This window comes from Cinclus cinclus, chromosome 6 (assembly GCF_963662255.1).
Source record: "Cinclus cinclus chromosome 6, bCinCin1.1, whole genome shotgun sequence".
NCBI classification, from domain to species: Eukaryota; Metazoa; Chordata; class Aves; order Passeriformes; family Cinclidae; genus Cinclus; species Cinclus cinclus.
The window spans coordinates 17,622,549-17,649,771 of NC_085051.1; the positions used below are offsets into that span (position 1 = coordinate 17,622,549).

Below are 27,223 nucleotides of genomic sequence, written 5' to 3' on the forward strand. Positions count from 1 at the left end.
TATGAATGTGCAAAAACTCCTGCTGATCAATAAAGCTCAAAGAAATCTGCAGTAATTATTTCTGGGAAAATATACAACATATGCAGCCTTAACACATTAACAGTGTTTCATTTTAGTCTCATTACTGCTTACAGTTGGAATCATCCAGTCTTACTGCATTAGCGAGTGAGAGTTGAGAGACCTGATATTCCCATACTATGCATCAAAGGATTTTAAGTGGTATTTTATGGCACTTCTAGTATTTTTTCATATTCTACAAAACTGACTCAAAATCAATGAAGTGTCATCAAATGTTAGGCAGGTACCAGTCTCCTATCACAATAGAGGGTGGGTGTAGGTCCTTTAGCAGATCACAGGTTCCTTAGCACTAATAAAAGTCTCGTTGGCCTTTGACTTTTATAAGGGTTCCTCCATTTCTTCTGCAAACATAATGCAAAGGTGTTACATGATCTGCCGTGATTTTATACCAGTCAGGAGAGAAGCTCATCTTATTTGTGAAGTAAGAGTGGCTGAAGAAGAAAATAAAACATCATCTCAAGTCCCTGTGCCACTCCACTCCTGACAAAGCAGCTGCTTGAGTCCATCTAACAAAGGTAAGGGATACAGTCAGTACAACTAAAAGGCTCTGGCTTGGGTTTAATCCAACCTATTCCATCTGTGGTAATGCCATGCAATGTTCTTATTTCTAGGAGAGTCAAAACAGTGCCTAGAAACTGTGATGCATGTGTGAGTGAAAGAGATGGTGAGAAGAAGATGGGCAAGGAGAATATAAAGGACTAGCTAGTTTTACCCCCAGTTTGGGGTTCTCAAATGTGCTACACAGAAGCAACTGCATCAGATGCACGTATGTCAGTCTTGTAGTAGCTTAAAAAATGAAGAAGTAGGCAGCGTGTCCTACTTAATTTTGCCTTTTAGCTGGTAATACTGAGGGTCTGAAGTATCTATAACATCAAATCAACTCTGGCTGCACCTTGTGTAGTATCAGTGATTTACACAAACTAGCCTCCATTTCTTTAACCCCAGAGTTACATTTTTCTGAGGTTCAGGTAATTCTACTCCTTACAGAGAAAGAAGTCAATCTTGCTCTTCAATATCGGTTGCTTTACTAAGGTTGTTAAAAATAACAAAAGAATGACTGGGAATAAAAACACACATGCTGCTTTACTAAGCCTATTGCTTTCTATCCAAGGAAATATTCTTATTATTAGGGAAAAAATATAGCAAATGTTATGCTCAAAAGTGACATGAATGTCTGGGCTGGCAAGGCACACACAGGTTACCTGTAATTTACTCTCAAAATGGGAGTAATTCTGTTGTCTTTCAGCTCTTGCAGGTGATCCTAGGTCTAGATTTGGAAATGTCTCAGAGCCAGGCTTCTTTTGAAGAACCTCTGGCACGTGAGAAGTTGGTTGAATGCTGAGACAAAAGATGGGAGATGGGATACTTTGTAGGTGACAGGAGAACTTGAGCCTACACAGACTGTCAGAAAAGCTGATATTCCTAATAGACTATAACCAACAAGGAGGTAGGAGCTCAAACCCTGACAGCCATTTAAACAGACAGATTAAACCTTCAGTTGATCTAAATCAGTACAGATCCCCTGACTCCTGCACATGGTGCTGCCACACTGTATGATGGCCATAAAGCAGTGTCTTGGCACTACAAATAGAAATGGGGGCATTAGGAAAACCTTCTTCCCAGACCTAATAGGCTCCCCAGGGAAGCTGGTCAGAGTTCAAGGAGTTTCTGGACTGCACTCTTTGTTGTATGGTTCAGTTTAGTTAGGTAGTCCTGCAAGGAGCAGTTAGTAGAAATCCATGACTCTTATGGGTCCCTTCTAACTCGATATTGTGTGATTCTGTAATTCAAAGCTCATCAGGCATTAGTGCTATTGCATCAGCCTGTATCAGGAAATTAAATACACCCTATGAGGTAAGCCCTTCCTACACATTGACCCTAGGGTCAAGTCTAAAACCAGGAGGAAAGGAAACTTTATTCTTTCTCTCCTCAGTTCCCAGATTCCCTTTGATTAAGTGTTCCCAGAGCTGAAGAAAAGAAGGGAGGAAGGGGAAGATTTAGACAGATTCCATCCCCTCATGAGTTTTGGTACCAGCCAAGCCGGAGAAGCTAAAAACGGAAATACAAGGAGGAGCAGATTCTTCATGATAGAGACAACCAAACTAGGGGAGATTGGTGCTCAGTACTTGCAGCCCAAGCAGGCAGCAAGTTGCAATTTCGCGTGCAACACAGCAGCACATAGAGAAGTGATATACATAATGTATAATGCTCTCAGGCTGTATGTATGGCATCTGTCTGGTCTCTGCATTATTTGCTTGCTGCTGTGGCTGCAGCCAGCACTTCCCTGATTTTGCTAGTTTGATTGCTGAAACACCAGCTCATGTGCTAAACTGGAATGAGAATCTACTGCTTGATCTGTAACATTAAATTACTGAGATGAAGTAATTTACAGGCTGTTTCTTTCTCATTTAGCTGCTTTGAAATAAATTCCCTGTCACCAATGAAGTTTCAACTGTCAGCTCTCTGGATCCAGTGATACTATTGAAAACAGTAGGGCTTTTTAGTTTCCTTTTCTTCCTACTCATTAACTTCTTCCTTATTTTCTTTATGGCTGTTTCACTTACAGATGAGCTGGCTGGAGTTCAGAAAACTCTCAACAGCACAGTACAAAACACCATGGGCACTCATTTTCCCCTTGGACTATTCCATAAATTAGAATCTTTTGATGTCTGGATAGTCACACATAGCATCAGCGCATTCCACAGCTGATCCTGACCTAATATCAAGTTTTAATTCTGATTTTATTCATTCCAGCAGCTGTGATGAACCACTTGCTTATTAACACAAAGTTATCATTTAAATTAAACTGAACATACAGATCTGCCTGTTAACGATTACTTTCCTTCCCCTCCTCATTAACCATTGTTTTAGCTTTACTACAATAAAAATCAGGTTATCCACAAATCAGGATATATCAGAATAAGAGAAAGTGGGTGTATATAAGCCATTTTGTTAATTAACAAAATTTTGTTAATCCTTGATGTGATGGAACATACACAGCCCTGGTGCTTTATAAGAAGGCAGCTGGCTTCAGATAATCAGAGAGGAATCATCATTTTGTCTGTTTCAAGCCCTTTCCCTTCCCCTTCTAATTTATTCTTGTGTAGGTAATGTGTGGAGAAGGATCCCCTCTACCTCTTTTGACTGGATTATTTGCCATGCTGCATCCCAACCAGAGCAGAAGAATGTGTTCTTGGCACCAAATCATTGGAGGGGAAAAAAGGTGCCACAAAACCTGAGGGTGAAATAAAGAACTGCCTATGAATCTTACTTCCTTCTAGGACATGGGTTATTATTTAAATTTCAAGTGTGTGGAAATGTGGTATCTATACATGTGTGCTGTAACAACCAAATGGAGATTAAAATCTTTCCTTCACATAGGGCCCCATACTATTTTTTATCAGTATTCCTATGACCTCCTGGACCAAAAGTAAGTCTCTATTTGCAAAACATACGCCCTAGACCGTGTTCACAGATCCTTTCCAGCAGCTTCTCTAAATGTTCTGTTTCACATTTAACTGAAGGCAGTGTTGCAATTAGGCTGATCAGCTCAGCTGGGAGAGCCCTACAGTGTTTCCCATGGAAAACAGCTAAGTCTGCCAATTACGATTTTCAGCAAAACAAAAACTTGAGAAATAATTTTGCTTTGGGATATTTATTTTTCATTTGGACACAATAAATATGATAAAAGAAATCAAAATTGTCATTACTATTACGGAAACATGGACTAAATGCTTTTTAAAGGTTGCTGAAGCACACAGGATGGCTAGATAGGTTCTGTTACAATTGCAGAAAGATGATGAAGGCACTGAGTTGAGATTTAGACAATTTGGGTTTGCTTCATGGTTCTCTCACAATCTCCCAGTGCATCCTGTGCAAGGCACTTAGTTTCACTTTGCTGCAGCTCCCTGTCTAATGAGGATAATAATATTTTCCATTTGTCTTATCTAATTAGATGGTAAGCTCTACTGGTCAGGTGCCTCTGCTACCCAGGAGTTTCATACAGAATGAGCATCCTCATGGGCTGCCTGCAGGGGATACTGCAATACAGGTAATAAATTACATAACCCATCATGACTTAACGTCTGGAGCTGAGACTTTTAACCTGGACTATCCATGGAATAATGAATGACCTTTTTCAGGGCAAGCATACAAATATAGATATCTGCTAAACATGTACAAAAGGCAGAGAATTCAGGAAATTTAGCTCCTCAAACACTGATCTTATACAATTAACCTAAAAGATAATGTTTACACAGACCCTTAAGGATCAGCTGGGCCAACATTTAAGTACTGAAGTACTTAATCAGGCATAAATCTCTTTAGCACAGAGGTGTACATGCAGCACCTGCCTGAAGTCAGCACCATGATTAAGCCACCACAACTGATTGTATTTGAGTGGCAGAGCAAAGAAGTGGTGCCTCATCTCCTGCAGGACCTGCCCTCAGCAGGAAAATACATGCAGCGCAGTGGGGTTAAGAGCACACAAGCCAAACATTTTGTTAAAATTCACAGAGATGATGAGTATGGCTAACAGCTCTGATACACATCAGAACTGTATTGCAATTCCAAAGGGAAAACCGACAAAGACGGATTCCTAATTTCATATCAAGATAACACATAGAGATTTGCAGTACAGCTACATGATCCAGCAATGCATGACCGAATACCTACAAAGGAACATCAATGGAAGTCCATAAATTAACCTTCTCAAGTCAAACTCCTGGCTTATTATCTCTGTCACTGGCTCAGGACACTGACCCAACCCATCAGAACAAAGCTGCCATTTCTAACTACAGCTGAGCTTGTAGCAGAGGGACTTCAGTCATACAGTCTTAAGCAACAATACTCACAGAAATGTTAAGCAAGTCTTACTGAAGCAGAAAAGCACTGTTTGCCTACTTCATTCAACAATTTGCATCTATATTCAGATATAAGATTATATATACCAGGTTGCATACTTATATCAAGAATGGCTGTTGCTTTGATTTCCCTAAGGAAATCTAATAATGGAAAAGTTTATCTTCTTTCACATTGTAGTTGGAGCAAATAAGAATCAGTGCAAATACCCATTCTTTGTTCACTGACATCTTGGAATGACAGCTGTAAAATTCACCCCATCTATGTATTTTTGCAGAGTGAATAGAATGGTTGAGGTTTCATTTTATTTTTTTCTTTAACTCTTGGATTTTCATATTATTCTATTCCTCTGAATGCAGAGACATAGGAATGGGCCTGTTTCTTAAGAGATTAAAGAAGCACTGACTGTACATTTTCCTGACTATACATTGCTACTGAGTAAAGAATAACTGCGGTGGACACCAGGTAATTCTTTTCAAGTCAGTAAATCTGTGCAGCTTTAGACTATCTAAACTTTCAATTCATAGACTTAATGTGAGTCCTCCTGACTACTCCACACAGCTGAGCTAAAATCTCATTTACAAACTGAACTTTACTTCTGCTTTCGATCTCTCTTCCCCATCTGTCCTCCACTTCTCAAAACACTTGGTTTGTTCTCCCTTCTTTTAAAAATCATTGGCAAATGCCAGAGCTAAGTAATTATTAACATTCACACCTAACACCACAGCAGCCTAATACCAAAGAGCTTACAGGTGTGCTCTGACAACCATACAAATGTCATATGTGCAGAACACAGACACATGATCAGAGTCTCATCTGCTCTGCATCTCAGAGTATGAAATGTAAATAGGCTGAAATGTCTGTCTGATACCACTCACTTCTCATTCATTCAAGCAAACTCTGTGGGAAATCTCATCCCTTGTCACATCATTAAACAGTAGCATTACTCCTAAAGCAAGACCTTCCACAAACTTTCTGTGTCTGCCATCACATAAACTTCTGTTCTTCCAATGCAGGTGAGCTGAGCTAGTCCTGCTTCCCCCCAGTTCATTTCAGGATCCCAACAGTGCTCCATGCCTCCAGCAGCATCTCCAATGTCATCCTCCAAACTGCCCACCCCAATAACAGCAGCACATCCCCTCAGCTGGTAACTGCCACAGGCTTTCCTCTTTCTTCTGCTTTTAGGAAGCAGAGCAAGAAGTGCTCCTGTTGTATGGGAAATTCGTCTTTCCAGTCCTTGCAGATCAGACTCCCAGCAACCTCACATGAGGATGAGGTGCACTATGGGAGATATGGGCAAGCTGAGGTCCAAATTGTTCTTGGTTAAACCAGGCATAACCATGTAGTTTGTGGGCTTAAAATGCCACAAATGTCTTCAATGAGATCTGAAGGATGTGATTTCAGAGTGGGTTCCAACAGGAATACAGTGCAGGCAGAACATTCATATCATCTTTAGTACTGTCTATGGTCATACTAAACATTCCAGGCTTTCTGTCCCAAAGTGCAGAGCCAAGGAAAAAGGAGAGGTCAGTGAAAACTGCTACTACCTCAGATACACAGCAATGTTTTTTTTCAACAGAGTGATGGCTGATCTCACATACATAGGATATAACATAAGTATCTGCCAACCCAGTATGATAACATCCCTCGGTATTCCCCCAGCTTGGTTTATTCCACTTTTTCTTTTTGTGTCCACTATTGTGTACAGACTGCTGAAACATGCAATTTTTGCAATATTCTAGCTTCTATTTCTAGCTTTCCTTTTCTTTGCATTTCCATTAATAACTCTTCCATGCTTTTAAGCCCACCACAAATCTGTTACAACTGCCTGCAGACCTTGTCTGAGTCCTGTCTATCCCACCTGTCTATCCTACATTTGTTTAGTGCTCTTAGCAAACCTGGTCTAGCGAAAGGTGTCCCTGCTTATGTCAGGGGAGTTGGAATTACTTTAAGGTTATTACCCTTAAGGAATTACTTTAATGATCTTTAAGGTCCTTTCCAACTCAAATCATTCTGGGATTCTAGTGCTGGGGCTCAACAAATATCAGGAGGTAAGGGTTAATTACACAAATGCATTATCCAGGCACTAGTGCAACACAACCAAATGGCCTCCATCTTCCCCTTTTAATCACCTATGCAAACAGACTTCAGTTGCTCCATTTCTACTTTCAAAGCTCCTGTTTCCAAATGGAATAAAAACTTTACAAAAAGTTAGCTACAGCAAATGCTTCACAGGAAGATATGGTAGCTGCATCACACACAAGCTAGACAACTTACTCCAGGAGTGGCTGTCACATTTGTGGCAATGTCTTCTGGAGACATAAATTCAGTTCCAAAAGCAACCTTAGCTACCACCAGGACCAAGGCCAGAAGTTAAGCGGTGGCCAAGGAGATGTTGAAAGGAGTGTAAGGACTTGATCCCTGAGCAATTGTTATACACTGTGTGTGTCACAGACCCACAAGGTTGGAAACACTTAGGAGCTTTCCCTTCACAATTTAGATGATAAATCCTATTGCAAGCCAGCTGTAACAAAACAATCCTCTTAAAAAAGCAGATGTGGCATTTTCAGGGATGTGTTAAAAACTCAGAGATATTCTGGGAAGAGGTAATTTTCACTGTGGCAGAACACAGTGTTGGTAACACCTGTGTAATAAGAAGAGGATGAAGGGATGCAACAACCACACCCTAAGAGCAGCCCTGGCTTGATATTCAGCAATTTCTTTCATTCAAGTATTTGTTTTGCTATCTGTGTTGCCTAGAAAAACGGGAGCTGGGCAAAACCAAATGCCCCAGCCCTAAACTTGAAAACACTATTTCAAACACAGGTCAAATAGATCCAGCAATCTGGGGAAAGGAAGACTACAGACAAACCTGCATGATAAGGCTTTGCTCCCAGAAACAGGAGCTGCTACCACCATCCATTTCTCTTCCAAAGACATAGGCACAACAAAAGCAACTCAGAAGAGCTCAAAAATCTCACTGGTCTTTATAGACAGTGAGAAAGTACCAATGCAATGTAATGTGAAAAGTTACTCTAGACCAAATGAAAACTGAATTCAATGTGGACTAATGAAACTGTATTTCAACCCTCTACAGCCAGACTAATTCAGAATTAAAATAGCTATAATCAGCTGTAACATAACTCAATTTTGAAGAAAACTGAGTAAAATACAGGCAACACTGAATAGCTACAGTACAGAAAGGTAAGGACAGGCAGACAGGGTGAAATACAAGTATCAAATCAGACCAAGCTTCTCCACTCTCCTGTGCAGAGAGTTCCTAAATGAATTTGGATTCCTTTGCATTACTTAACTTGATCCACCAAGTACAGTCCTTACGTCATGCACTGAGGGACACTGCATTCTGAGTGCTGTACACTGTATCAGGAGGAGCAGTACCTGCAAGCATTTCCCTCTCCCATGGATGCCCAGCTGGGGGTGGCTGAGTGCATTCACCCTACCTGGGCAAGGATGGCTGATCAAGGGAGTTTCTGCCCTTGCCAAAAGGACAGATGAGGGACAAAGAACCACAAGAGATAAACTCTTAAACTTCTTCCAGTACTGAGTACTGACTGTTAGACCCTGACCTGATCCTGACACACAAGCAGGCATTGCTCACTCCTGTCACACCTGGGCTGGGCCTTCAGGAAAGCACAAAGCAGGTGATTAATTTTGCACATATAAGCTGCACCATTAGACTTTGCACCCTGTGGGCTCCTGCTGTATTGGCATTGAAGCTGTAATCCATTACATCTGTCTGGGCACACACTTCCTCCACAAAGTGTGCATTTATAGGACTGTTAAAAATGTCAAGGACTTTCAGCTTCAGATTCTGACTTCTGGCTTCCCAGTTTAGATTTTCACTCACATAAATGCCTTAATTTCCATTTATATTGTTAATTTTCGTTTCAAGCCACATACATAACCTTTACTAGCCTAGACTGACTAGTTCTGACTGCCTAAAAATCAGCAGAAACAACTGATTAAGGCCAGGGCCTGAAAAGAGTCCTCTATTGAGGCTTGGGATCTCAGCCACTTAAGAGATCTGTGGGCTTGTGTGCCTTAACTCTTCTGTAGTGCCCAGGGGAAAAAATTAGTGTGTGAAATATAGTAAGAAAGAGCCTTTTACAGAGGCATCACTAGATGATCAGCTGAACCACAGCTCCTCTTCACTCTGAGGTTTGCCAAATCCCATGGTGAAGTCCTATACTTGACCAGCAAGATCATCTCACTTCCTGGTCCTCAGCTGAACAGGATGCCAAATACACACTACCAACTACCAATCACAGAAGATACTCACTGCTCCTAAATTTCACCTTTGAGTGGCATCAAACTGCATTTTGATAAAATACACCAGGGATATAGCTCAAGCTTCTGTGAAATCATGAAAGCTGGCACCTTATTAATCTTTGATTTCACAGCAGCCTCCTTGTGCTGGCACCTTTGCTTCTTTCTTTGACATCTCAGCTTTTGGAGAGTTAATGGTTGGAAAAAACAGCATTGTCAAACCTGAATGTCTTCATTTTCAGTTCAAACCAGAATCAAGCTGTTACCTGTCTGCACTGATATTTCCACCCAGGACTTCAGATGATCAGTCCCACCAGGGCAAACATTTGGCAGGGACTGCTATCAAAGCTGAGTGAAAAAGAATTTAAAGATACACTACAAAAAATATCTTCACAAAACTCTCCCTCTTCTCTGAAGAGTTCAAGGAAGCCTATACCACCACTAACAATTCCCTTCCTGCAGGTCTCATCCTCCACAGACAGTACGGTCAAAAATGACCTGGCAGCTCTATGAAGTGATTATCAAAGCCTTTCACACAGGACTCATGTCTCAACTGTGTCAAGTGGGCAACTTCTGTTGAGATACAGGTCATTGCAGCATGCATTGCAATAGCACCAGCATCACAAGACAGCAAACACTGCAGCAGCTCAATACTCACACTCAGCAGGAGGCACTTGTTTTCTTTGATGGCACCTATGCAGCCCACGAAGCCAATGATCATGACAAATGTTCCTGTGACGATCAGTAGGTTGGCAGCTGACAGGGACGGGAAAGAAGAAGAGAGGGTGGCAAAGTTCCCTTGAGTAACAGCCAGCCAGATACCTACACCAAGGATTCCACAGCCTCCCAACTGGGAAAATAAAGAGAAACAAAGATACTTAGTTATTGTATTCACGCAACCCCACATACCAAAACCAGCAGTCACACCTAAGAAGAAATGATCTCTCCCTTTGACACTTTCAGTAGGAAAAATATAGGGAAGTCATCAGTAAGATGCAACACTCAAAAAGTTACAACTTCCTAAATCAAAGACACAACCTCAAATACCAGGTCTTTTGTTCTCTAGTGAAAAAGCAGACACTGAGTAAAGGACAAATTCCCAAAGGGTCAGCTTATGATGGGATTGAAAAAAATCCCTATTTAGGTACCTTAGACAACTGCCCAGAATGGCTGAAGCATTTTTGATTCTCCATTCTTACCATCCCAATACACGGTCTCTCATCCCTGACACCCATAAACAAGCCTTGCCAGAGCATGCCCCTGCCAGGGCACCTCATACTTCTTAGTTACTTTCCTTCTAAGGCCAAGCCTCTCCTGGAAGCAAGATAGCATTTAGAGTGTAAGGCAAAGAGGATTTTGCATTATTATCTAGTCACACAGCACAGCATCGCTTAGGTTTCTTTCTTTCCTGCTCTCCCTCTAAAATAACCAATTTTATTGAGTTTATAATTGCACTTTATTATCCAAATCAATTAAAGGCTTGGAAAGAAATTGTGTTCATAGAGTAGTAAGCCAGACATATGCAGGAGCATATCCACTAAATACCTGCATAAAGCAGATGAACATAAGGCAGCTCATGAACCAGGGAAGGAAAAAGATAGAACTAATCCTGGTGCAGAGCTAAACCTCAGAAATGAAACTCAGAGGAGGATCACAGAAGCCAAAGCAATTTCTTATACTAATTACTAAGGTAGTCTCTTAATGCCACTGAATTCGTCTCCAAATAATGGACAATAAAAGCAGCTGTGTTTTAAGGCAGCATTCCTCACCCCAGCTGCAAACCAGCCTGTTTTGTTCAGAGCTAAGGAACCAAACTATACCTCATTACAGTGTACCTCAGCTGTGCCAACCTCTGTGTCTCCACTGAGCAAAAGCAAACTCCAAGACACAGGGACTGAAATCACCTCATTTAGGAGTCTTTGCATATTCCAGGCATCTCACATCACTGTATTCAACCTTTCTCAACTACCCTCTTAAAAGTGCCACAGAGGGGCAGTCCATGCCCTGACCATATACACTGGAAATACCTCCCCTTTATTCCCACTTATAGAGCATGATTGTTAACACTATCCAAAATGATTAAAGAATAACCCAGGGAGAGGAGGGGGAAGAATACTTAGAAAAGGTAACCCACAGAAAATCGTTTAGGCTAAGGGAGGGGATATAAAGAAAAGCTATCATCATGGCCCAAGGAAAAACAAATGGAATCCTATAGGAACAAATTCCCTAAAGAGAGGATAAAATTCTGAAGGTCTACTGAACAGAACAGCATCAAAGGAGATGTCACAAACACAAAGCTAAAACCAAACTGGTCAGAGTGCTGAAATGCAGTCAGGAATAGCACTAAACTGGCTGAGGAATGGGATGAAAAGCTGAAGTGCACTTCTGCCCCTTGAGCTTAGTGTATGTTCACCTCAAGATCAGCCTCAGAGCTGCAGGCATGGGGAGGCTGCTCAAACAGCCCAATTAAGCCTAATGAAGGCAGATGCCCAAGAGCAGCAGAGCCATGACCTTGCAATACACTTAGCTCTTATCTTCAGTTCTTTGTTCTGAAGCAACTCTAGACAGCACCAATAAGAGGCAGCTTGTTTCATCACCTTTCATGCTCCCCTTGCTGCTACACGGCCTTGAGTGGTACCAACACCTACAACCATCACTTGTATTACAGGAGGAGGGTCTCACTGAGGATGCTGTAAAGGCAAGATCTGCTTGCCTGCTCCTCCATCATCCACTAAATTCTTTATGATGCACAATGCTTAATGCTTGAGCCATTGTTTCCTGGACTTTTGAATTCAGCATCCTCTGACTCCAAAGTCATTCTTGTTTGCAAAAACTGGAAATTCACCAGTGGTGCAAAACATCAGAAAACCAGGAGACAGTTCATGCAAAATGCCACAGCTGGGGCTATAACCATTTATATCAGAGATTAATATTTCAGGTCAGTTGTCCAGCAAGAGTATCTCACTACACTGCCCTTGATTCAGAGATACTCTGCTGTCCAGCAGCTCATTATATTCCTATTTTTGAAGAGATAATGCACAGCTCTTCCTTCAGTTGATAGATCAAACTTGAAATGCACAAAGGAATCCTTTGAACATTAAACCACCTGGCTCAAACTGGATTTCATAATGTCAGCACACATTACTGAAGACTGCTCCACCTTAGTCCAACTCTGTTCCTTTTCCCACACCAGAATATCCACTCACGGTACCCAAACGAATTTATTAAACTGTCACACCAGGCACACCCAGGAAACAGAGACTGCCCTTAGCTCTAGACTAAACTGCTCTTTAAAGCCTCCTTTTTCCCCAAGGAGCAAAGCACACCTGTAAGTCTCCATCCAGTGGCCTTTTAATGCTCAAGCATCTGGTTGAGGAAATGTTTAAAGAACTGAGATCCACCAAGACAGCCACAGGAGCCTTTCCAACAATAGCCAAATGTTTTCTATTGCAGAACATTCAAAAAGCTTGCTCCTCATCCCCTCTGCCCTCCATTCTGAACTGAACTGCAGGTAATTCCTAATCTGAGACCCAGGGATTAGAGGCATCACATTTACTTATTCTGGACCAGAACCAAGAAAAAACAGTTGGAGTTGGTTCCATGCTGCATGTCTGTTTTCACTTCCTCCTCTTGGTATCTAAGGTTTGGATAATTTAAAATAGTTATTTATGATGTTCCTTCTGTTCCACTTTTTCTCTCCTTACCTCCATCCTCAACCCCAAGCCCTTTTTCTGTCAAGGAGTGTCAGAAGCATAGTGAGGAAATGATAAGTTTTGACAGTTTTCTGGTCTTGCTGATATGTGAAATTAAACACAACCAAAACCATTAACAGGGCTACTTTTCACAATTTGGGGGCTTCTGCACAAACAGTGATGCTGTCATGGTTAAAAGAGAAATAATTAAGACAAAAAGATTAGAGAGAAGTCTACGGCTTGAACCTGAACTATTGGCAGCCAAATGAGAGTCTGTATTAACTCCATTTGGTAAGTGCAGAGTTGGCTTTAATTTTTTTTTTAAAGCCCCCTTCAAAGATGCCAGGCTATTGACAGTAGCATTTTAAAAATTCCCTTGTGAAATGTTTAACACATTATTTGCCTATCTTTTCATGATAATCCATTCTCTTGCAAGCAAGGTAGCTCAGGGCAAAACCTGAAACAAAAGGTTTCCCCTCCCACCCCCAATATTTTATTTTTTTTTTGTCAAGTCTTTTATTCTATGGTCAAAACAGTGGGACACCAGAAGGAATACTGTCACAGCTCTAAGACACAGGATATTTGAGTATTTGAGTCAGGTACTTGCTCCAGGAAAGACCTCAGTGTAAATCTTGAACGGGCCGTTTGGTGCATTTGTGCCTGAGCTGCGAAACTGTGAGGAAAGGACACAAGCAGTGGGTCCTTTGTAAGCCCTGGACTTTGTAAGTGGCTGTGGAAATACCAGAATATTCTGCTCAAGACAAATTGCTCACAGGCATTTATAGAGCAGAGTGAAGCAGTACAGCAGGTGTCTTACTCTAAAAGCAGAGATTATCTGTCTCTTCTTCCCCAAGAGATACAGAGACACGTGCACTTGTTCTCTTGGCAAAAAGAAGCTGCCTATGGAATTAGATCCTCCAAATTGTTCTAATGGGCTAGAAAATAAATTATTCAGGCTTCAGTGCCTACATTTAGAATTGATCTTACAGTATGATAATCAAAGTAATCCCAAACAGCCCTGGATATATGCTTGTTGGTGGAGAAAATTATTCTGAAGTTACAGTTACATACTTAAAATACTGCAGGAGAAACTGACTCGTTCACAATAACGGTGCTGGCATCTTTAAGTGGTTTTTTTTTATTGGTTTTATTACATGGAAATGAATCTAATTGAGGTTTCTCATACTGTATATGATTAGGATCTACTCATCACACTTTCTCCTTTTAGCCCCCCAAAAATAATTCTTTGTGTGTTAAGAAATATACTGATAACAGAATTCAAGTGGAAGATATGACCAGTTGTTCTGCAGTTAAACTAATTCCCTTGGAGGATTTCTCTCCTAGTCTCTACATATTTAAACCAGAAGGGCTCTCTCAATCCCACCTACATGAATATACTTCCCCCACCAAGTCAAGAGTTAAAGTACACAGTGAAAAAATCCAGCATCTAAGTACCAACAGTAGTGATGTGAACATTATCCTGCAAATGTTCTTGCAATATCAGGCAGACGTAAATTATTGCTGCTTTCAGCTAGATGCAGAGAGGGGGTGGAAATGGAATACATATGTATATTGACAGGATCAAATGAATCAAGGATCTTATCTGGAGAAGCAGGAGCATGGGTGTAAGTGCAGAGGCCACAGCGTTCCACATAGACCCCTGGGAATGACCTGTCCATGCAGCTGTTGTCTATCCTGGAAGGAGCGGCCACTTCTGGAAAACACCTTTTAACACATTGGCCACTTGTGGAGAACACCTTCCAGCAGGCAGTTCATGGCCATTAGACTACTGAAGCCCTTGTAGCCATCCATCTGCAGCACACCACCATGACTGGCCACCAGTGCGCAGCATGCCTGAAATTGCAGGTGGTGTCCCTCACATCAATCAACTCTTGGCAGAGCTCACAAGACACAAACTAGGAGTGGCACCTCAGTGTGGCAGAAGCTCCATTGCTTTCACTAGCCAGAGGTCTGAATTTAACAAATATAGGATGGTAGAAGCACATTTCTAGCCTTAAGAGTATTGAGGCTGTAGAGCTCTGCAGGGTAGAATTAAAGGATATGCACCAATTCCATCCAAAATGGCCATGATCAGAGCTGTGTCCTTTTAGCAAGGATTTCAGAAGAACTAGGAAAAAAAAAAACAAACAAACACTTGAGAAAAGATCAGTTAGTAGGGACCACACTCCTGGGAATGAAGAGAGTGGAACAACAGCATTCCCTGAACATCAGTATGGGATAGGAAAGGCGAATAGAGGATCATTATTCATTTTTCTTAAGATTAAAAAAGCTAGAGGTTATTTGGTCTGCAGACTGAAAACCAATACAGTGAAGTGGTTTTCCACAAAACATTTAATTAAATTCTGGAATTCATTGCCACAGAGTTTTGTGGATGCTCAAATCTATGCAGGTTCAAAAAGGGATTACACAAATCAAATGAGAGCAAGGTATCCCAGTATTTCTTATAAATTATATTTAACTTGAAGACTTTACAGGGGAAGACCTTAAACTATTGATTGGAGGAGCTGATTAAAATATCCTGTCTTGTTCCTCCTTTTTTCTTATATTCTCTCTAAGCATCCACAAGCAACCATGACCAAAAATAGGGTAATCAGCTAGATAAAACCTTTTCAACATTATGGGGATTTGTTTGTTCTCCTTACATCACCCTCTTCCTCCACTAGTTTAAATGTTCACTTAAAGTTTGAATTTTACTTTTTGCTTGCTTTACTTGACATCAGCCTACTTTCATAGATAGGGTTATAGACACCAATCAAGGAATTAAACTCCTGTTTCTCCTTACTTACATATCATATCCTTAATTTTATATCAATGAATACATAGCTTATTTCCATGTAAAATTTAAAGATCTATTTCATCCATTGAATTCATCTATTTTAGAAACAAATTCAAAATCCCAGTCTCCCTCAGGTTCACTGGACCTACAAATGCTATGTACTTCTTTTCCTGTCAGCATGCAGATCCTCTTCAGCTTCTTCTCTTGGGAAAGGGAGAAGCACAACTGAGTAAAGCACAAGGCATTTCAAATGCCATTCTCTTCAGCTCTACATATAAGCAGTGAAAAATTTAAAAGCTCTATGAAATTAGTTGTTTGGGCCTGCCATCCCACTTCCTTTTCACTTTCCTTGAAAATTAGCTCTGAATACAAAAAAATCTCATAATGCTATATGGGCCATTATGTAGAAAAGCAGCAGCCAAAGACCTCCAAGAGCTGTATGCCTGCATCCCCAGCAGGTGTCAACAGCATGACTGATGGGTCACCACCCTGAGCAGCAACAGCCAAGGATCCAGCCTGAATATCCCACTGGACATTTTCTCCTGAATTAATATCCTGTCTGCCTCTCCTTCACAAGTCGGTGTCCTGTCAGTAGTGCAACACAGCACACAACACTCAATGTAATTTCAAAGTAGGTATGATGTGCCATCCTCCATGATCCTGAACTTGACATCCTGCACAACAAGCAGGCAACTGTTACATGAACACAGGTAGCTGAGTGCTACAATCCCAACCTGTGTTTTGCCTGCCAGCATGACATTCATGCCCTTATTGCCCTCTAATTTTACTGTGTCTTGTGAAAGGTTGGAAGAAACACTTACCAATAACTCATGTTGTTGTTTTCCTTCCCTTTAGACCCTTCTCTCCTACAAACAGGCTTTGTTTTAGGATTTTCCACCCAGTGCATGAGCCTGACAAATACCAAGTGATTTTATCACGCTTAAAAGGAACTCTCAAGTCCTGTTTGTAAACTACATGAGCGAAGAAACATCACAAGAATGGCATTCCTTTTCATACCATCAATAATGGAAACATTCTAAATGTTGCAAATTTTGTTATCGTGATTTGGATTGAGCTTCAGGAACTTAAGCACCAAGAAATTCATTATTCCTTCTCAGTTGAGTTCCACCACTAAACTGCAGTCTCATACAACTAAAGTAAATCTGGGGACAACTGAAGATGTCAAAAGACAGAATCTCATGCTGGCACCCTGCTAATGGAAAAGTGAATAAAGAGTAATTCAGGTAATCCCTGCTGTTTTATGAGTGGCATTCTCCTACACACTTGCTCCTCCAAATCATAGCCAGCTATCAACTAGGGAAGAACAGAACTGCAACATTTATGAGTTAATACCTCCAAACTAAAAAGTGATGGTTTCCCTTCATGGGTTCAAAATTCATTGAAACACTTAAATGTGTGCTCAATTGCATCCTTATTCAGCAATGCAATAAAAGAATGTGCTTAACTGCCATTGACCTTAATTAGACCCTTTTGTAGTGCATTAAATTGCCCTGGGCTGCAAAGCTCTGTCACCAAGGATGTAAAACCTTGCAGAAATAGATCAGTTGAAAATGACCTATTAAGGCAGCATTGCTGATAAAAAGATTAAACATAATAATAGAATATTAAAAAGTGGTGATTATCAGTGTCAAAAGCATCTAATCTGGCATCTTGCCTAAATTGTAATTCAAATTAAAGATTATGAGGAAAGCAGTGAGCTAATAACAATTTACTGAAACAGAAAATGCATGAGTTAGAAAAGGAAAAGGGATGAATATACTACTACTATTCTTTTCAGGTTCTAGCTTTAACTGCTGCCAAACCAAAAGTGTTAAAGCTTTTTCATCTGCTCCTCAAATGTAATTTTTTAATCCACCTGGGATTACTGTAACGAAATAGATACAGTTGTAATGAGGAATACATGCATGAGGTCTGGAGTCAGAATCCATGAAATGAAGACAATGGTTTAACAAAGAAGCAGGAGTGGAAGAGAACTGGATGGGACCAGGAGTCTCCATTCTGTTCCATCCCTACAGCAATAAGGAACTTTCAAAATTACTTTGCAGCATAAACTGGGAAAAAAGACCAGATCTGGAGCTGTAGTCATCTGCTGTCACATACCTAGCACTAAACACTGAAAGCAATAGAAGTAAATATAATTGTAAAATTTGGGGGGTTATACAACACAAACCCCGTAATTTTGTAAAGGAGATTCCTGATGGAGAGTTTTACTGAACCATTTGGTGAGATACTGAGACAAACTGAGAATAATAAGCCTCAAATGGTGACTCCAGAGGCCACAGCTTAGTTCTTTGGCTTAGTGCAGATTTCCTGTATTAGATAAAGTCCAAATTATTCAGCATCTTTAGTGTTTTTCTCTTCCCTGGAGGTAGTGGATGGGTTTAGAGTAAATGGTAGTGAAATAATGATACGAGACCCATAAAAAATCAAAGATATACAAACAGGCTCCTTATAGAACACAAAGATGACAGAGATGGTCATTCTATTTCATATTACTTGAAAGTTTTTAAAACATATTGTAACAAGCACAATCTGCAGAAAAATAAAATGAAAGCAAATTTTATATTACATGTTTAATCCATCCATAGATAACACAAGATTGGTTGCTATAGAAACATCCATAGTGAACATATATTCTGCAGCTGAAATGCAAAATAAATTGTGAATTTAAAAAAAACTGCTGATACTGTAAAAAAAACCACCACTAGATAACAACTAAAGGTGATGCCCTCCCTCACAAAAGCTTTCAAAAAATAAGTCTCTACTCTATAAACCAATATTTGACTAAACATTCTGAACAAAGAATCTCCTGCAGTGCCCAGCGGCAGAAGCTAAATGCTGGAAGTTGATCCAGACCAAAAAAAAAAAAAAAGCCTCTGGTTTCAGTTCTGTATTTGAGGGCAGGTAGTGTTTCTCAACACATCTGGCTTTTTACATACTGAGGCTGATTTTGAGCATCCTTTCTCAAGTCCCAAATTGTGCTGATGTATTTCATTGTGATTATGGCTGATTTGCCTGATGGAGACCTCCACAAACAGTCTGCTCAACAGGTCTTCTCCAATTCCTCTGGAAGCAATGCAGCTATGCCACATTCTCTGCTCCCATTCAGCTTTCTGAAGTGTACTCAGCAGCCAGTGACAGTGTCAGGAAGGATGTATATACATACAGGGTCACTATCAAACACTGCTCTCCACCCCATAGCTGACAGCAGAGGACTGGAGGTGAGGGTCGGTGGGAACACCAGCACTGCAGCACTCCCCTCCTCAGTCCCACCATCGATACTGTGCCTGAAACCTGCTCTTTCTGCCCAGGTACTGACAACACCTGAGGACAAACACCCTGTATCACAGGAAGCCCCTTCCCACTATTGTCTCTTTCTTAAAAGCACAGGAATCTAAGGCTGATTTCTGGCCAGCCCTACTCTTCTTGAGGAGCTCAAGCCCTGCTCAGGAATTGAGCCAATTGTGAGCAGAATAGAAAGGTTTTGGGAAGCAGTAGGACTCAGACATACTATCTCATTCCCTGAGGTTTAAGTTTTCAAGGGGATGGGGAAAATGACCAAACTTGTACACCACAGCTGGCTTATAATGAGAAGTCTTTTTTAAACAGTCCCATCAATAAGCAGCTCACATGGTCATAGGAAGGATTTCTGACATGTTTATTGATCCTCTGATCAATAACAGGCTTGTGAGCAATAATCACACCCTAATAGCCTCACATCACAGAGCTCATCTTCTTTCACTGAATTCCATCAGAAAGCTAAGCAAAACACATTCTGAATCTTTTATGGATTCTTTTTAATGGCTTGTTAATAATATTTGTACAAGCAAACAAAGTATTTACTACCATCTCAACTGCCTAAATTCCATGTAAGCAGTCCCTTGTAACAAAACCAGTGTTACGTCTGGAATAGCATCTCTCACTTCAATAGCTCAAATGCCTTGTCAAGAAAGCTATTCTAATTGGGTAGGAGTACAAGAGAAAGCAAAGACTATTCCCTTGTTTTATGTTAGCAATTTTTAATGATTGTTTATTTATATTAGGCTTTGCTATGCAATAGCACATCTGAGGCTATTTATACACAATTACTTGTATCCCAAGCCACTTGAAAGCATGGGCAGTATGCCATCAGTAATGAATGCCACCTCAAATAATCTTTTTTTTTTTTTTTTCTGCACTAGTTATCCCCAAAGGAAACATCACAGTCCCTTAGCACCAACTGAGTATCTGCTATGGAAGCACTTCAGATCCTTTGGAATAAACTAATTAAACAGATCTGTGATCAGCAGCTTTGCTGCAACATACAGACAGGAGAGACCACAGATTGCCCTGCTTGCATGTTTTGTTTTTTCTATTTCTTGGATCTGAGGAAAGAGACTATGACATAAAAATGAGCATAAGCATTCCCTCTGGGACTGTTCAAACAATGCGCTTACACTAAGGGCTCCCTCCAAGTATTCCTCTGGTCACATAAGTAGTGTTGACACTTCTGAACTGCAGATTTCTGGACTAAACTTCATCTTCTTTTCTCAAATAGGAGACAACACAGTAAGACTGCAAGTATTTCTTCAGACCTCCAGTCTATACCACCAGCATTTAGACATCTAGGGTGGCATTCAGGTCACCTGATTTTTCATGCCAATGCTATTAGTGATCTCAGTGTGGCTTACCATGGTCTAAGCCTGCCTTTGGCCAGCTGAACAGCTCCCTGGACACCATTAATGGCATGGATCAGAACTCCCCTGACCACAAGGGCAGCCCAGATGCCTGGAGTTCGGGCAACTCATATCTCAGCTCAAATTTACCTGTCCAGACTCTCTTTCATTTGTCATTGAAAGGAAACAGGCATCTTCAAAGTTCACTCCAGCCTATTCTAGAACATGCATCCAGGTCAAATGACTTTTTAGGAAACCTACTCTGAGCGGTAGCTGGAACGAACACCATGGACAGAAAAAAAATCCCTCCTTACCCTGGTACATAAATGAGAGAAAAGATGGTTCTCTTTCCAAAGGTCAGGTTGCAAAGCTTTACAATCCCCCCTGAGGTAATTCAGAAATGAACTCATCTATCCTTATTAATTAAAGGTACAAATTGCTTTATTTTATTCCTTATTATAAAAACATGCTAGTGCATAGATATTAAACCCTCATGTGTGGTCAAATACACACAGAGAGCACGAAGAATCAAATTATCTCAGTTTAGCAAGTCCCAGCCAATGCTCATGGAAAGCATTCACAGACACTTTCATTTTTGTACTGCCCCTTATGTGTATTATTGCTTAGTAGCTCTTAACAAAGGTGCATGACTGACATGAATTTATAGCTTTTTTATTACTTTGCCCCTTCAGGTTATAAATACACAAAACAGTTGTAGTTTATTGCATTTTTATGTTTGTCAGTTTTATTTACACACTCTTTCTTGCCATTAGATAGGAAAAAGCTTTTGGGTTTCTGCAGATCCTCAATCATTCTGTGCCAGGGCCTGAAATGAGATGGAAACAAAATCTTCTGGCTCATCTAAAAATAAATGGTCATCTCAAAACTTCCTCAGCACATCCTTCCACCATAAAGCACTACTATATAAACATGACTTCATAAATTATATATATTAAATTTTTGCACACTCACAGCAGTTTACCAATAAATGTTCTGCAATACCCGCTTAAAAAAAACCCTAGACATAAAATCATTGCCAATGATGATAAATGATTACAGCTTAATAATAGTCAAGCTGACAAAGCTGAAATGTCCACAGGGTGTGCTGCACTTCAAATTCCACAGGTGAAATAATAAAAAGCTTTAAAATATAAATGTTCCTGCCTTCAGCAAAGGGGGGGAATGTAGAGAATGGCCTTGTGACACCAGGGTGTGTACTAATTCTAGCACATCCCTCGAAACAAAATATTGGAATTTCACACAAATTTAGTAGGCAAGAGAATAAATGAGCTTCAGGGCAGAGATGATTGAATGTGTCTGTGCTGGGTGAGACAGGTCTGATGAGAGACGAAAACCAGAAACAGACATGGGAGCAGGATAGAAAAGAAAGGTAAACACTGAGTAGCATAACTTTATCCGAACAAGAACATATTTTGGATAGCAAACCATATTTTTTGTGTTAATTACAAAATTAGTAGTTTTAGTATCCTTTTCTGGATAGGAAAGTAGAAGGCAGCAGTGGGAATTCAGATTAAAAATCATATTTGTCAATCGAGGGAAAAGTCTTATTTAGCAACTCATCATAAGGCCACTTGGAGTCTGCAGCTGTGCTGTAGAGAACCTGCTCACAATTAATGACCTGTAGCCACTCAACGTTAAATGAATGATTTCAAATTGGAAATAAGCAGTTCTGTATGAAGAAAGTGTCTCAAGATTATTTCAGCCACCTTCATTCCCATTCCATTAACAATTTCACAGGCAAAACACAATCAAAGGGGCAGAGAGCTCTCATCTTCAGATGATGAAATGAATCCCCAAGAAGCATTCGCTTCAATATTATTCCTGGCCTTTCTCACTCTTACAAGATGGAGTGAGCTTTACTTTGCAAGTAAGAGCAGGACAAGTTTACCAGGACAAAAACAAGAAGAAAGCACCCAGTGTTCAGTCCACCCCCACTCTTTCCCTCATTCCTCAAAAGCTGTGACTAGCCAATAAGAAGATGCTCTCTCACATGAGGCAGGTATCCAAAGTACACAGCTGAAAAGGGAGGAAAGTATAATGGAATGAATGAGAGTTCTCTAACAAATGTGGGAAAATAAAGCAGAAAAACATGAAGGAAAATCCCTAAGTAAACAGTTTATACTACTTAACTACACAACCCTCTAGACTCAGTGATCTGCATGAATATTCTCTCTCCATCCCTGACCTTCATCCTGACATATGCTATCTTAGCAATTTTATTATTCTACAGAAATTCTGCATTTATCCCTAATTTGAAGACTTTCTGTGTTCAGCGAACCAAGTCTGCTCTCTGGTCAATGACTGTTGTCTCTGACCTGCCTGTGGAGGGGAAAAGAAAGAACTGATGTGGCAAGGGGATACCAAGAGGACTGGAGTAGTGAAGCCAAGGGATGGTACAGCACAGCCAGAGAGGGTTGCAGTCACAGGGAGAACACCGGGGTTTGGAAACACATTCCAAGAGGAAAGCTCTGGAGGGAAAGGCATCATTCTCAGACCCAGCATCTGCCTTCCCCTCACTGCAGCAGCACAGGGAGAGCTGATGAAAATATGATGTCATTGTACCCCTTTATTTTAAGGGAAAAAGTTGCTATTGGCAGGTTGCTGTCTGGGTAATTGCTTCTTTTTGGTCTAATGAATCTGAGATTTGTTGTCAGCCTTCCAGGGGCAGTGAAAAGCTCATCTATTTTCTCCATTTTATCTGGATAAAATGGCCATGGGATTTGCTCAGTTAGGCAGCATTAGTGTGAATGATTACGAGGAAGTGCTAAAGTGCTACCAAGACATTCACAGCACTATCAGAGCTCTGTATTAGTCCTTTCTAATAAAAACTAGTTCTTATAAAGAATAATTATCCTCAGTTGTAATCTTTAATAGTTATGTCTGGTGCAAGCAGCTAGAGCTAGTTTCTGAAATACTTAAATAAATACTTCTGTCAGGACCTCCAAGGAGTTGTGCTCCAAGTATAATGCTGTTCTCAGTGAGCTCAATGCTGCATCAAGGTCAGCTCACTTCAGGCTTTCTGTGTAAAACATCTTCCTACTCTGCCAAGCCCGAGGAAAACACACTCTATCTTCCCTAACAGCTTTGTGAGTATAATTATGCATGTTCTATATGTTTACACAAACTCACACATTAGAAGAGAAAGAGAAGAGATTTTAGAGGGAAAGAGGAAACAGTTTGCTGCACACTGAGACCTTCTGCAGTACTGCCTTCCCAGCCACCGCTGCCATTGAAAGATGGTCTCATTTGGGACAGGCCTGAGTCTGTCACACTCGCTTTCATTAGGTACAAAAGTGCAGCACAGCCTTTCAGGCAATATCACACTTTTCAAACTGAAGAACAACCCTGACTCAGTCAGGAATGTTACTGCTTTGTATTACCATGAATAGGTTATTTATAAATAGATTAAAAGTCAGGTTATTTCTCTTTCAATCAAAACAAGCCAGCTGCTACAAGCAGCTAAAACGCCCCCAAAACTCCAGCGCTGCTGATGGCACAACAGCACATGATACATAGCATACCGAACACGCTTTGGGGCATTCCCCTATAAGGACTTTTGACTAATTAAACTTTTGGCTTCCCTCACTGTTGAATTGACTAAACAAGCATATCCTTACCTTAAAGCCAGCTAAAAATGGGAAAATAACTCTGACAAAGGGGACAAGAGGAAAACTTCACGTCTCACACCCGAGAGCAGCTCCCAGAAAGCCAGGTTTATTGCAGACACAGTTTACTCATAATAAAACTTTGCTACAGGGCAAGAAAACCAACCACAGAGAAATAATTTCTCTCTGCAAAGCATCTGCTTGCTGACTTTATTGCTGTTGCCATCTTGAACTGCAGAATTAAATAGTGGCAATATTTGTATGAAAGTACAAATGAAAAGGAGGAATGCTCAGCACTGTCAATGAGAAAGGGTTCCCCCCTCTTTACATCACCCTCCAAATGCCCTCCTTTGTAAAGTGGACCTTCAAAGGTTCTAGCAGGAAAAGAGAAATCATCACTTCTCCAGGCACTTCTCAATGTATCGACATATCCAACAGCTCTCCACAGAAGCTATGGCAGAAGCACTTGGATGCAAGGTTAAACAGAAGCCAAACCCTTCTGCAAACCCAAGGCATTGGCTTTTGCAGAGCAATGGCCACAGGGAAGTGGGAGGCTGTTCCAGCTCTGCAGCTGGAGTGCTGACCAAAGAACACTCATTGCCTGTCCCAGACCTTAGGGTTATTATGCTCTGGGACATGAAAAGTCTGTTTTGTTGCATCCTGTGCAATATCCAGCCCCAGCCATTAAACTGTACCTCCACAAATGCTCACCACAGTCTGTTCCTGATGGCACTGCCTAGAGGAAGGCTGACACTTGGGGGCCACTGTGGCTTACCACCACTTGTCCCACAGCAAACAGATTGATGCAAAGCCAGCCAAAGCCCTTCTAGCGTAAACTGGGAGAAAAATATAAGCCAAGCAAGAGATAGAGGGGATTTGCAGCAATTCCAGCCTCATCTGGCCCATCTGAGACACTTCAACATGTTTAGCTCTGAGGACACGGTTTCTATGGGATGCAAGATGGGCAAAATGAGAAGGAAGAACAACTTTACAAATAGTGCCCTGCACCAAGATCTGCCATCCACCTTTCTGATATCAGAGTATTTTTTACAAAGACACTAGTCACAGCTAAATTATGCACCTGTGCTGCTCATGCCTCCCACCCCCATGGTGTCTTCTGTGGCAACAGCAGGTGAGGAATTTGTGAAAGACTTTTTCCATTCACACAGTTTCACACACTCTGTTCTCCACTTAGAAAAGCTGCCAGTGTGGCAGGATTAATATAGATACAGAATACAAAGTTTAGAGCTCACTAGGTAGACTTTGGTCAATGAAATTCCCTTGCCCAGATGTGAAGCTGTTCTATAATGAGTATGTGATAGGATTTGAACATGCACAGGAAAGTTTATTCAATCCTAATTTGCTACTGATGGCCTCTGCTGTCTGTGTAATAATGGGGTAAACCTGCAAGCCAGGCAGAGCAGATGACAGAGAAAGAAATAAACTAGTTTAAGTCTGTCTGGGCTGCAGTAAGCATCAGATAAAGCCACTTACGACACAATAGGAGTTAAGGGAAAAGAAAAAGAATTGCTACAAGAAGCAAAAGCAAAAAGGACAAAAAGAAAAAGCTCTTGTATGGTGTATAATGCATACCCCAACAGGGTAGTTGATCTCCAAACCTCTGATATCATTTAAAGTGGTTCAATTGCCTACAGGCATGAGTCACATGACATAGCCAAACCCAACTCCCACAAACAGCACTGACCTCTAAGCATCTGTGCAAACATGCAGACCTTTCCTATAAGGTTTAAGTCCTCTTTTCATCCAATATGTGGGGGATATAGCATCTAGTAATGCAGAAAAGCAAAATACAGACCCCTCAACTGTCTTCAATTAAAATTCCACCCAACTCATGAACTTTCTGCACATAAGCCAGAAACAAGTCAGCAGAGCATTTGCAGCAAGATCAATGGATTGGAAAATTTGGTCAACTCATACAATCACACTCTGTAAATGAGAGGAGTCTGAAACAGCCAGAGAGTCTCTCCATGGGGAGGAGCAGCAGCAACATGAAGTGCAATGAAGCTAAAATAATTGAATCTCTTATTTTTGTTTTTAAATTCCACTTTCCGGGTTTGTTGGTGAAGAGTATCAATCCAAAACAGAGGACCCATTTATAATGCCGAGTGTAAAAGCCAAAGCACAGCTGGCTATTAATACAAGTTTTGTCTTTAGAAAGAATCCTGTGTGGATTAGGCTGAGCATTGGTACAAAAAAGGAGAGAATAAGGCAATCCTCTCTCTTTTCTCACTTTATCTTCCATAGCTGTTTCAAAGCAGGTGTGAAAAACTGACACACATACAAACAGCAAATCTGAACCAGCCAGGGATAACAAGTAGAAGGAATGAAACTTTTTGGTGCTTTTCACCAACTGTGCCTCTGGCTGAATTACTCAATCAGAAGGAGTAGAAGGGAGGAAAAGCTCACATTGCCCTTTCAGGTCTCTTTTGTATCACGTGGCAAAACCTTGTAGCTGAGGCCTTAGTTTTGACTGACATGGCAACAGTGACCATGCTTACAGAAATTCTGACTGTAAAATTTTATTAATGATATTAAACATACAGTTTATAAGGTTGGATGGTAAGAAAAAAAAAATTTTGTGCATAACTACATGTCTTTTTTGTTCAATGCCATACTTCCTGCCCTTTTTGGCCATGAGCTATTCCCAAACTTCCTCTGATTTCAGAGTTCTGGCTCAGGCTCCCAGCATCTTAACCTTCGCAATGCTTTATGGTCCTAACAACAACATGCAGTATTTTCAAAGCAACCTTTTTAAAAATAAAATGGTGACAGATTTCTTAGTTCTTAAGGAAACTTCTAGAAGGCCTTGCTTTCTGTCTCCTGTCACTGCAAACATTTTCAGCTCTTTTTTCAGATGTAGAAATGGGTTCAGATAACTAAACTGAGGCAGGCTCCTCTGAAGATTTTATAACAAATACACCCACCGCCACACAAATTCTTGTAATTTTTGAATACAGAACCTACCTGCACATAAATATGCTATGTTAAAGTGCTTCATGACCATTTACTGCTTGCTATAAAAGTGGACAGGCCCATAAAGGCTGCTGTGCTTCCCCATAGCAGGGCAGAGTCTGTTCAGCCTTGGTCCACCTTCTCTTTTAGTTGAGGAAGAGAGAGAGAAGGAAATAATCGTGGTTTTATTCCTATCTTGATTTTCCACTATTGTTGGTTCTACTTCTTATTTCA

At 40.7% G+C, this 27,223-nt stretch overlaps 1 protein-coding gene across 1 annotated transcript in view; it reads right to left on the minus strand.

Moving 5' to 3' along the window:
* Positions 1-27,223, minus strand: part of TSPAN4 (tetraspanin 4) — a 181,063-nt gene that overhangs the window by 53,249 nt on the left and 100,591 nt on the right. Inside the window, exon 2 of the mRNA XM_062494480.1 lies at positions 9,884-10,075. Coding sequence (XP_062350464.1) covers positions 9,884-10,075 — 192 coding nt within the window. The remainder of the gene's footprint in view (positions 1-9,883; positions 10,076-27,223) is intronic.